This window comes from Annulohypoxylon truncatum (assembly GCF_022578515.1).
Source record: "Annulohypoxylon truncatum strain CBS 140777 unplaced genomic scaffold F4807scaffold_11, whole genome shotgun sequence".
NCBI lineage: Eukaryota > Fungi > Ascomycota > Sordariomycetes > Xylariales > Hypoxylaceae > Annulohypoxylon > Annulohypoxylon truncatum.
In genome coordinates this window covers 1-11,578 of record NW_025953797.1, presented here as the reverse complement: position 1 = coordinate 11,578, position 11,578 = coordinate 1, and the positions used below count along the sequence as shown (strand labels likewise).

Genomic DNA, 11,578 nt, shown 5'->3' with positions numbered 1-11,578 from the left:
CATGTATAGATATATTTGTACAATATCGGCGTTAACGTCGTAAATGTCATAAAGAGGAAGTGTGGTATATGTGAGTAAAGGATATATATCGATGAAATGGTTGATAATCCGCAGTTCTGCAAATTATTCATATCCCCAGATATGTTGTGTGTCGTTCTGTCTTATTAATTCCAAATAACCCAGGAGATGCCGTGAATTTATGATGCAAACTGTAATCCGGTTTTGAGGACAGTAGTTTGTGCAGTGTAACTGTTATTTCGGTAATTGCTGTAGTTGTCGGTGTAATAAGGCGTCAAGAAAGTAGTCCGATTGAGTCGAAATTATGTGTAAGTCGTAAATGTAACATCCATAATCGATGGACTCCCAGTCCCCCCCCTGAACATCAATCATCAATGCACAATAGTCTTCTCAGGGAGACGTTCCAAGCTTTTCATTTTTTGGTCTGTTTCGTTCGAGTTTCCACGACTATCGGTAGAATCGTATGTTGGCTCTTTGGGATCTTGTGGAATTGGTTCCAGTTCCGTTCCATTCTTAGAGCTCGATCGAGATTGCCTAGCAGTAAAGGGGCTGAGAAAACCACCGAAATCTTGTAGTATTACTTGGGACCCACGTCGGAAGCCGTTGGTGGATGCTTGCAAGGCAGTTGAAGGAGAGGCGGGAGAGAGTGGTGATGGAGGCTCGATGCCAGAATTGTAGCTATCCCGTACGCTTCGAGACGGCTCGCCATCCAGCAATCCTCCAACATCGAAGAACGAAACCCTGCGAGGAGTTAAAGTAGAGTTGCTTCGTGACGCAGTAGGTTGATCACGGCCCAATAGAGAATCGTCGCTGCGTGTAGCACTGCTTGGATTTCGTCGAGGAAAATTCCAATTCTCCATGTCCGTAATAGATTTGGTGCGGTTCTCTCCCTGCTCTTGCTGTTTCGTGGCAAGGCGAAGTTCGCGGTCCACACCAAGCCCTAAGCCTCTCACAAGATCTTCGTCGCTGCCCCAATGATTCTGAAGCGTAGGTCTCCGCTCAGATGTACGATCGATAGATTCGGGAGGACCAGAATTGTGTCTATATCGAGACTTTTTCACACCCCTATCTCGGACAAAGGATCCAAGCACCAATGTATTAGCGGAGGCGGTAGCGAATAGTAATTCAACAGAAGCAAGTAGAGATCGGATCTGCTGGCTTCCATTAAGACGAAGTATTCGAGGGATTCGATATCCAGTGGTCGCAACAACGATGAGGTTCGTTGAGAACAAAAGGGTCAGCTGAATCTTTTTCTTGGTGGTCATCGAACTGGTGAGGATTATAGGAACCGGATAGATAACGAGGAGGACATCTGTCATGATGTTGCACGTCGCCATCGTGATGAGTTGGACATATCCTTGACGACACTGGCCTCCAGGGTCGGGCATCACCTGCCAATAGTGGGCGAACGGTTGACATTCTGTTAAATCCGATATTACAACAGCCACGAAGGTTAAGGCCAGAGTAGCCCGTATAAAGAGCAAGATGATCTCGTGAGAACGGTTCCAGGTAGTACTCGTTAAGCGTTTGAAGAATTCGAGGATGGCGCTTTTGAGGATCCAAAGCCTTGAGTTAAAAACAAGTCAGCACGCAAACGACAGATCTACATTTGATAAGGTCCGCAGGAATACAAACAACTTGAGCTACACCACAAAAGAATTTGGGGAGGTCAGGGAGTGAGATACATACGTTGCGGCATAGAAGATCCGGCTAGCGAGGACCAATCCACTCGCAATAGATTTCTTGTGAATTTCTTCGGCGGTCAACTCGGTGAAGTGTGCGTTGTTGGTTCCGTAGATAAGAATAACATGAACACATCCCATGCGCAAGTATAACGGAATGATAGCCAGCGCTGCCGTCTTGTCCTCCCTAAACAGCTTCTCAGATCTGACGAAGCGGCCGACGATGCGCAACAGGATTATCGTGGTACAGAATAACGTGATCCACCAACAAACCAAAAGCGTTGGCTTGTCTTGATCGGGCGTACGGAGCGGTGGCGGCGATGTGTACAGTGACATTTTGTCTCTGCTCAAGATCGACCACGCCCGTCAACCTCCGCAGAGGGACGAGCGGGGGATAAAAGGTCCTCTTCAGAAGACGCCGGCCTCAACAGAACCGACGGGCTTCGCGTTTGAAGATAAAAGGTTAACTAAGCCGCCGCCACGTACGTTCGGAAACCACGGTGACAGCTTCGTCTTTTCCTCCCCTTTCCTCTTTCTCGTCAAGATCCAAACAGCTGTGGATGCGCGGGTGTTGTTTGTCGTACTCGGAGTCGATACCCAATTTACGAAAAACCATCTGCAGCCCGAACGGATCCAGAATATCGTATTCCAATTATGACGTTGGACAAGTGGTCTGTGATCCTCTGCCAGCGACACAAGCGTTGAGTCTATCTGATGATGCATGGACTACGCAATTATAACGATGTCGGCGGTGAAAGGTGCATGACATCAATGGCCTTGGACTGCGCATCGTACCTGGGTAGTAAATATATCAATGATATATCGCGATGGTAGTTGATAGGATTATGTAGAAAAGCGAAAAGAGAATAAGCGTACGGGGGAGAGCACGAGAAGATGTTGTAGTTAAGTTATTGGTTAGTGAGTGACTGGTAGTGTAAGTTAGTGACATGGAATAGGATCGGATGAGGGTCCCAAACTTGGGGAAGGTTGGTGAGGGTTAAACGTTATCATGTCAAGTGTAAGGTGTGAACGGGTAGATGCCTGTACCCTAAGTGACTAACGGGGGAATCAATTGATATATTGATATGAAATGTACATCCGTGAACCACCTCGTCACCTAGTCCGCCGAAGTACTATAACTAAGCACTACCTATAGTAGTAGATAGGTACGTACCCGCCACGACAGCTCAATGAGGGTCCCACATGAGATAAAACCATCAATCGACTTAGTTCAACTTTGGTTGCAAGGGTAGTACGTACTGTTACTGCGTACAAATGCAGATCTTTGAACTTTGAATCCTTGGCTGTGATCCACGTTAGATGGGGATAGGGGATTACCTAGCTGCTTAGGTGGAACCTCGGTTTGGAATTGGGATTGATTTTATCGAGTCGGACCCGTTGCTATCATTTATCTTAATATCTGTTACATATGTATATGTATCCAAGATACGTCGCAGACACATCGCAGCCACGCATGCACGATGACCTCGACCAGGAAAAGTCAAGCGAATATACATCTAGATGTCTGATAGGTATGTATGTCTATGTACTGTACCTACCTATAAAGTGAGATCCCATGCCTGAGGGTAGGTACTACCTGCACTTACATATGTCGTGCGAGCACACCATTTCCCCATGTCCCGTGGTGTCAAGTAGCAGGAACCTTGAAGTACGGTTATAAGACGGACACTTGCAGCTTATAGAGAAACGACGTAGTTGGAACATTGAATCGATAGTGCGTGCTGAGGTAACACACTTTTCTCATTGTAATAATTATTGCCCTTATTACTCGTACGAGAGATTTCGAAAGTCCGCGACTCCTTCACGATAGTACGGCGCTAATTTTTCTTCACCTTTTTGTGCCGGCCGCGGAGGAAGGCTGAAAGTATTCGTATTTGCTAGCGTAGCGTCATTGTGGTACTTGGGTATACAACGCTGAAAATACCGGTTGGCGGCTTTGCATTGGCAGAAAGGTGTGGTGGGCAAAGTCGCAAAACCCAGCGAACTTATGCCGTCCCCACGCTCACTTAGCGCCGCCGCCGTCGCCAACACAGATTGGCTTAATACGAATTTCATGGTTGTTAAGCGAGTCGCATCAATGGGGCGTAGGGGGATTCTCGGCCGGGACTTACGACGATTGGTGCAATGCAAGCCCCGGTTTGGCCTTTTGTTGAAAAGAACCGCAAGGGTCGAGGGATTGATATCTATCGAGCCAGGTCCGTCGAATTTTCATATCTAGTGAAGTTCGAGAGTGATGGCTCGAAGCCTGAGCGTAGATAATGAGATAAGAGGACGTACACGTACACGTACTACAGTCTGCAGACGTGGACTGAGACTTGAAGTTGTCATGTCATGTCTATCTCCAAGCCGGAGTGGAGAAGCGAAAGCGAGACTTCGAAGAATCTCCCCATCGGATCTAGTCCCTCCAAATCCCAATCATGATTCTAATCTTTCAGCCTCAGATAGTGATCCCGATTTGATTTCTTGGCTGGCGTTGTATCGACATCCGAGGTAGGTAAACCGTGGATACCTTCTAGCGCCATCTTTCTCGCAGGCGGAGGCATGAAAACAGAAGTCATGTGTCTTCTATATAAGCCACTGCTATCGGCCTATGATCAACTATCGCTGCGTGCATCGTCTGTCGGCTCTTCGGCCATCCGTTATGAAAGCTTACTTACCTAGGTGTCGAGGTTGCGTGTTGCAATTGTAAGAGCTTTGTCAAAGATTAGCTATCGGCGACTACCTAGGTATAATCGCAGATCTGCATGCAGTGTCCTTCGTACATCCTATGCAAAGGTAACAACAAGCTGAGAAGCAACTTACTAGTGTTGTAACGCGGTCACGGACAGACTTTGTGATAGTAACATACTTGCATATGATGCTCCGTAAGGGAAAGGGAAAATAGATTGTGTAGGCAGGTAGGGTCTCTCGTATTGTGACACCCAGTCTTTCGGGTCAACTACTGTAGCGGTAAGTTGGTCCGGCTCTCGGCCGTTTGCCAATTAGATCGATAGTGTGCTTTTAAGCGCGTAGAGGATTTTGACAAGCTTACGAAAGATCATATAGCCCTTTCTTGACAGGAATATAGATACAGGTCGAACTATAAGGACTAAAGCTGGACGAATATCTTTGTGGCGTTTTTTCTGCGATCTAGACTCGAGGCTTCTGCTATCACCACGCTGTTCAGGATTCCTACTAAGTTATCCCGCATGCGCATCCTTGCACCTCCTTCACCGCGCGAAAAGTACTAGGAGGTACTTAACACATGCATTAATTGCGACGGGATCAAGCACCCAACCAAGTTCCCGACCGTTTGGGGCGACTCGTCACGAGCAACGGGTGAGCAGGGTGTATCGATTGACCTAATTGACATGGGATCGTCGTAGTAACGAAATTCTAGCCGGCGATCTCATCATTTCGGAACGGCCATCCTCTTGGTTTTTGAATGTCAAACGTATTATTCGTATTGTATTATAAGGCTCTGAACAAGACGTTTGATGGGTTGACTTCTTCGAGTAGTTATTTTTATTCCAGAATTACTAGAGTTATATACTTTTCGAAAGGCAGTATGACAGAAAACGTTGGAGAAGCAACTTGGCGAACTTGGCGACTTATCTTTTGGGAGCTTCCAATTGCAGAAAAAATGGTTGGACAGGGGTTGCCTGCAGATCGATGTGCGAATCTCGAGACAGGGGTCCTTTAAGCGGGGCATACGAGACAATGGGCAAGGATTATGGGAAGCTCAGGCCAATTTTGGTAATGGAACGGTGGAAGCGGCCGACTTCGAGCGGAACCCATAACCGCATCAATGGGCCCAGTAGATGCTTCCCCCCAAGATTACAAGTGTTATTACTAACAATCTTTACTATACTCAGTCTTTTGAATCCACCGAGAGTTTCACCCGAACTAATTCAACTAGTCCGGTTCAGGTCTAACTTCACCGAATTCTAATTAAGGTGATTTTCCGTGAGACTTGGAAGCACGTGCGACCTTGTCTTTCTCGGCTTAGCCTCTTTCACCGACGCCAATTCCCGTCTTGATTAAAATCATTCGCCTCGGGCTTATAACGGCGTTGCTTCAAGGGGTCAAATCACGGTAAAAAGGAACGACTGCTACCTATCCGAAAATTATCCGCAGACGCAGTCAGGAGGAGACGTTGAAAATTGACCCAGTTCCATGTCTCAGTCTAGCCCCCCAATATATGAGGCGCCCAGGTTTCCCCAGAGTAATACGTAAATCTCTTATGTCATCATCTGCTGACGCAGTCTTGAGCCGCAACATTGTCCGAACACTTTCGGTGGTCGGGTCCAGTAAGATCTACTTCAAGGGGCTGTCGCATTGGTCGAAAGCTTCTAATTGTCAGGTCAGTGGAACTTTTAGAGCTAAGGCGTAAGACATATCGGAAATACCTAGCTAGGTAAGCTAAGCTGTCTATATTTATGTATGTCTTGCGCCTTGCAGCTCTATCCCGTGATACGGACGAAAAGCCCGTTAAGGCGGTTTCGATTCAAGGTTGTGAGCCTTATCGAGAACCTTGGAAAGATAAGCGATGCGCCTTGCCGGCATTCCGTTCGTACCTAGGTATATGTGGATAATTGCATAGGTTCGTTCCATGGTTAATAGAGCGGGGTATCAACTTTTTGCATGGAAATCCTGCTCGTTGCGCTCGTGACACTTGGACTTGCCAACTTACAAATCCTTATTCACAGAATTATTATCTACACCTTCACCAACAACTTTACTATACCTATAACTCAGCTGATTCGGGAAATTGAAGGAGAAATTAACAAGGACATTCATGTGCATGATGGCGTGATGGATGAAGGTGTGCAGATGGACGACGTGGTATTTCCACGACTTGCCCTCTTTGGCAAGCTTCCGAGTAACAGAATTACCTGAAACCTCAACTCACCTCCGGCTATATTATCTTCTACGCGTCCGCCCAAACTATCCGAACCGAACTCTCATAGCTCATGGCTAATTCCAATCTCGCCCGGAACAAATTTGACGTTACAGGAAACCTCTCACCTCAGTGAAGATGCCAAGGTGTGAGGCGATATGGTGACGTGTGTCATGATTTCAGACTTTACAAAAACTCACATGTTGAGACGTACAAATGCACATTTAAAACTCATTCCGGCCCTCCCGTGTGGAAATTTACTCAGTATGGAGTGTCTATTGCTCGTAACCCCCTTTTTTATCTCACACATATCTCACGCCTTGCATCCCTCGCCGTGTTTGTGTAATCGTATAATTTGCTGTCAAACCACCTCATGTTTCACCAGTATGGTTCGCCGAGAGATGTTGTAGGCTGTTTAATTTAATAGGTGTGATCCCAAGCTAGTATTTCTCTGGGGGGTTGATGATACCTAGGAAATGGGAGTTCAACTCCAATTTATCAGTCTTACACTCAATATATGTGTATCACTAGGATCTATCACTCAAGTCCAAGCTCTCCAACTACATCCTTCACGTAAGAATTCTCAGCCTTACCCCAGTCCACAGTCAATAATTTCGTCTTCTCCGCGTTCTTATCATCATCCAGTAAACCCCATAGCTCGTCGACAACTAAGCTTCTCGCCCTAGGCCACGGATGTGCCATAAGGGCGCTGAGCCTCTTCTTTGCCTCAACAACGCCTTCGCGCCTTTTCGTTGCCATTTCCCCCGCTACTTGATCCTCCATGTCCACAGCCGCAATGGCGCCGTAGACCCTGATGCAAGCCTCGAGCTTACGCACGTTTCCGGTCTTGTACGCCGCCTTCTGTACTAGCACGCACAAGTGCCTCAGGTTGATCTCGGGACATTGCTGCAGCAGACCGGCGTGGAATAAGTACGCCACGACCTCCAGCGTAGGAATCACGACTCGGTCCTGGCCCTGGTACAGCTTGAGGTTGCGAACGAGCGCCGCACATAATCGCTTTAGATTCTCAGATGACTCTTCGCAAAAGTCGGCGAGCGCGGCTCTGCTGACTATTACCAAGTCTTCGTTACCCGTGTCGGCTGAAGTTACCAGGCCCGCCAATAACATTGACATGCAATCCTCTTCGCTAAGCGTCCACGCCTTTGCTATATTCTGGTCCAGCCGCTTCGCATCACAAAGACGGAGCAGAAAATCGAAGTAGTCTTTTGAAGAGGAAGACAACCCGGAAAATGCCTTGGCGTGCCTGTGTGAAGATTAGTAAGAATGGCAACGTCATCGTAGCAAAACGTGTACGAACCTCGAGTCTAGGAGCGTAGCCAATACAGAGTGCGCCTCAGTACGAACTCGATCCAATTTCTCAGAAGCCAACCGAAGTATGCGTGGGAAGAGGATCGCAATAATCTGCTCCTCATCTGTCTTCGCGTCCCATAGAGTTTTAGTTGCTTTGATAGCCTCTAGTCGCACATGAGAACCAATATCACCACGCGTGTTTGTAGTGTAATCATCAAGACCTCCCGAAATGATATCTAAAAAATCTAACGCCCTATCTTTGAGAATTGATCTATCAATTAGGCTCTGAAGTATCGCGACTCGAGTTTCGATTCTGTTGTCCGAATTCCATCGTTCTGCGAGAACATTTCCTACTAGAACACCCTCTGATTCGTCCTTTCGGTACTGTTGAAGTTGGTACGCACGGGATAGGGCATGGAAGAACCCGTCACCATACTTGGTGCGTGCTGTTGCTGGGTGGCGCACTTTATTGGCCCATGTTTCAATGATCTGCCTGTGGCGTTGTCGGTTGGCAAAGAGGAGAAGGATCAACGCCGCTTTCGATGAGGCTTTCACTACTTCGCTTTCGCTCCTGTCAAGCCATATATTCAGGTTGTCCTGCAAAATAGCCAACACCTCGTCAAGCTGCTCCAGACGATCCACCTGCAATTTGCCTAACAACTCTAACATGGATCCCAAAGCCGTTGAGTTAGCTTCATCGACAATAGAGGGGCCGGACTTCAAGTTTTCGATTCGAGACTCCGTCAGTGATCCTTGTGTAGCATCCAACAAAAGGGCCGGAGCTGCAGATACCACCAACCTAGCGGTAGCCTCTGCAACTAGTTCTGGTTTTCTGTAGGTAGTAGTCTTGGAATCCTGTAGGATTTCCTTTAGAGCAGTACGTATTTCAGCTGTTCGTATCTCTTGAAGGAATTCAGAGTACGTGTCTCCCGCGAGCAAGGGAAGCAGGTCGAGAACGGCCGCAAGGCTCAAGAGGAGTCCGTGCCGCTCTTCTACTTGTCTCACTTGGAGGCCTCGGAGCCGAGTGAGGAGCATGTCGACAGATTCCTTAAACCGTTTCATAGGGTTGGAGGCTTCAACTCTGATAACTTCTACAGTCAGACTCCCAAAGGAAGAGGCTGCTACTCTTCGGGATTCTGCATCCATATCCCCAATGCCTCGCCATCCGAGAGTCGCTTCTAGAAATGCGTGTCCATAATGCGGCGATAAACTGGTTGCCTGTAAAGCCACCTCATGTATCGCTCTAGAACGCAGGGCGACGGAGTGGTAATCGACTGTTTGCACGACAGAAATACCCTTGTCTACGGTGTCGGGGTGTCGACCGATTAATTCCTGGAGAGCAGCGGACGCGCCACGCCTGATATTTCCGGCGGGATCAAGCGAAGCAGTCACAACTAATTCAGTCGCAATTACTTGTAGTATCGATGCTGCAGGATCGTGTCCTCTGGCGACTAGGACGGATTTCGTCTGTACCTGAAGCAACTCGGAAGTACTATATCGGCGGGCAAGGGCCCAAATGCCAAAGCAAGACGCATCTCTGACGTTGCTTCCTATGGAACCTCCTGTTGGGTTTCTCTTCTCGAAGGAAAGTCCCATTAGCAGAGCATGGATGATATCGGATAAGTTCTCGGCTGGGGGTGATCTTCGGTATAGAAGGTGAGAGAGAGTAAGCATCAAGCCATGCCACTCCAACGGATCAACCATCGTAATGTCCTTAGTCGGAGGTGCAGATGGGTTCGACTTATTCTTTACCCAAAGAACATTCTGATTGAGCGCTCCCAGAACAGCCTCGATGACTTCGGACGCCATTTCAGGTTCCAACTTAAGCGTAATAATGCTGAGGGCTTTGCTAGCGGCAAGCCGTACGGGTGTATCATTATCTGCCACTCGTTCAAGTAGATAGCTGATCGATATCTCTACCATTTCGGTATCAGAAGCAGTCTGTTGCCGCTTCCGCAATACTAGAGTGACTACCGAACGGATGACTTTTATCAGCATCTTCCGTGCGAGCGCAGAGCCTTTGATAATGTCGAAGGCAGCATTTTCTTCCGTGTCGATAGACTGTGTAGCCTTGAAAATTGCCGATAGATGCGGATCCATGATGGACGTATCCGCTGAAGCACTGAGAATCCCAGCTAGGAACGACAGAGTACCGATGTAATAGTACGGAGACTCAGCTGGTGCATCTTTTGACGGATTCAAAGTCGACAGAGCCCATTTGACAAGAGCATTTAATATACCTAATTCCTGCATGTCTTTTCGCATCGCGACACGGACTAAGAGGGCTTTTGCCCCATCCCTTTCCTTTCCCGGAGATGCAAGATACTTGATTGCCAGGGGGAGCACTCGTAAAGTAATACCCGGAACACGAGACGGCCACTCAAATCCAGGTACGATAGATCGATCGAGATCATCGGCGTCTCCAGAAGAAATAGTCGAAAGATCAAAAGGGGCGAGAAACAGCTGAGATAACCACAGCAGTATGATATATCTCTCATGCCAGGTCCATGTATTGGCCGAATCGGCTTCGCGCTCCGAGTCTTCGATGGCGAGTAGGAGGAGTTCTAGATATCTCGTCTCTACATTCAGAAACCTAACAATAACCTTTTCTCCTCGGATCTTGCAGAATGAATAGAGGATCTGGCACACAGCATTTGAAAGAGGGAGTAGAAGCTGTGATCGTGTTGATAAAGACCTGTAATTGCGACGGTCTTGCAAACACCCTAAATATGCCTCTGCCAAAGTTGGCAACCATTTAGGAAGATGTGGATCAAGCAGCTGTGGTAATTCTTGAAATGGTTCCAAGACCTTGATATAAAGTATGAGTTTTTTTTTGGAGTCTGGTCGCTATATAATGAGGATATACTCACTTGAGACGTCAATCTTGCAGTTTCCCTGTTACGCACACGCCTTCGAAGTTGACCATTCGGCTTCGTTAAGAATGATGCGAGAGAGCGGTCGAAATCAGCGACTAAGTCAGACGAATATTTTTGGAGATATACATCTCGATCTTGCTCAGGAGCATCCATATCCTCGATAAATATTGAATTAGTTAAATGCTATGTGACAGGAAGGAGAAGGTTAGCATCAGGGGAATATCTGGCTTTCCGCTGATTTTCGTAGCAGATTCGTTCACGATGTTACAACGACCGCAAGAATGAGGACACAAGATAGTTATCGAAGGTTTTTTTGAGCATTCAAGTATGTAGCCCATGGAATATGTTCTTCTCATGTGTTGGTAATCAAACAGGCCCCAAGTTTTGCGATAGAGATGCTTAATGGACGGTGCATGTAGATGCATGTACATATGGGACGGCGGACGATAGTACCGAATCCGCTAACCCGCCAATTCATTTTATGTACTGCGATATATACGGTATAAATGCATAGTACCTTGAGTAATTATTATTGTATTTTTAAGTTTATAAGGATTATAACGTTAAAGAACGTTAAAAAACGTTATAAATTATAACGTGTTATAACGTATATTTTTTTTATTATAACGTTTTAAATTTTATTTAAATAATTAATTTTTAAATTAATTTTTAAATTAATTTAAAAATTAATTAAATAATTAATTAAATAATTAATTAAATAATTAATTAAATAATTAATTAAATAATTAATTAAATAATTAATTAAATAATTAATTAAATAATTAATTAAA

The 11,578-nt window shown here is 46.4% G+C and overlaps 2 protein-coding genes across 2 annotated transcripts; both read right to left on the bottom strand.

The window, feature by feature from the left end:
- Positions 1–161: 161 nt before the first annotated feature.
- Positions 162–2,541, bottom strand: F4807DRAFT_39393 (uncharacterized protein). Its single transcript, XM_047995929.1, has 2 exons — positions 1,708–2,541; positions 162–1,584 (listed from the first exon to the last, which is right to left on the bottom strand). Exons 1-2 carry the CDS (start codon positions 2,034–2,036, stop codon positions 390–392), a joined length of 1,524 nt encoding a protein of 507 aa, XP_047855331.1. The 5' UTR covers positions 2,037–2,541; the 3' UTR covers positions 162–389.
- A 4,532-nt stretch (positions 2,542–7,073) lies between these two features.
- Positions 7,074–11,039, bottom strand: F4807DRAFT_39374 (tubulin folding cofactor D C terminal-domain-containing protein). Its single transcript, XM_047995927.1, has 3 exons — positions 10,782–11,039; positions 7,919–10,719; positions 7,074–7,864 (listed from the first exon to the last, which is right to left on the bottom strand). Exons 1-3 carry the CDS (start codon positions 10,938–10,940, stop codon positions 7,138–7,140), a joined length of 3,687 nt encoding a protein of 1,228 aa, XP_047855330.1. The 5' UTR covers positions 10,941–11,039; the 3' UTR covers positions 7,074–7,137.
- Between the last annotated feature and the right edge of the window lie 539 nt (positions 11,040–11,578).

Excerpts from the sequence above, each read along its gene's own strand:
- F4807DRAFT_39393 (XM_047995929.1), bottom strand. The coding sequence starts at position 2,036 with ATGTCACTGTACACATCGCCGCCACCGCTCCGTACGCCCGATCAAGAC. Across the intron at positions 1,585-1,707 it reads CGGATCTTCTATGCCGCAAC|GCTTTGGATCCTCAAAAGCG; the intron begins GTATGTATCTCA and ends TTTTAACTCAAG.
- F4807DRAFT_39374 (XM_047995927.1), bottom strand. The coding sequence starts at position 10,940 with ATGGATGCTCCTGAGCAAGATCGAGATGTATATCTCCAAAAATATTCG. Across the intron at positions 10,720-10,781 it reads CTGCAAGATTGACGTCTCAA|GTCTTGGAACCATTTCAAGA; the intron begins GTGAGTATATCC and ends CTTTATATCAAG. Across the intron at positions 7,865-7,918 it reads GCTACGCTCCTAGACTCGAG|GCACGCCAAGGCATTTTCCG; the intron begins GTTCGTACACGT and ends ATCTTCACACAG.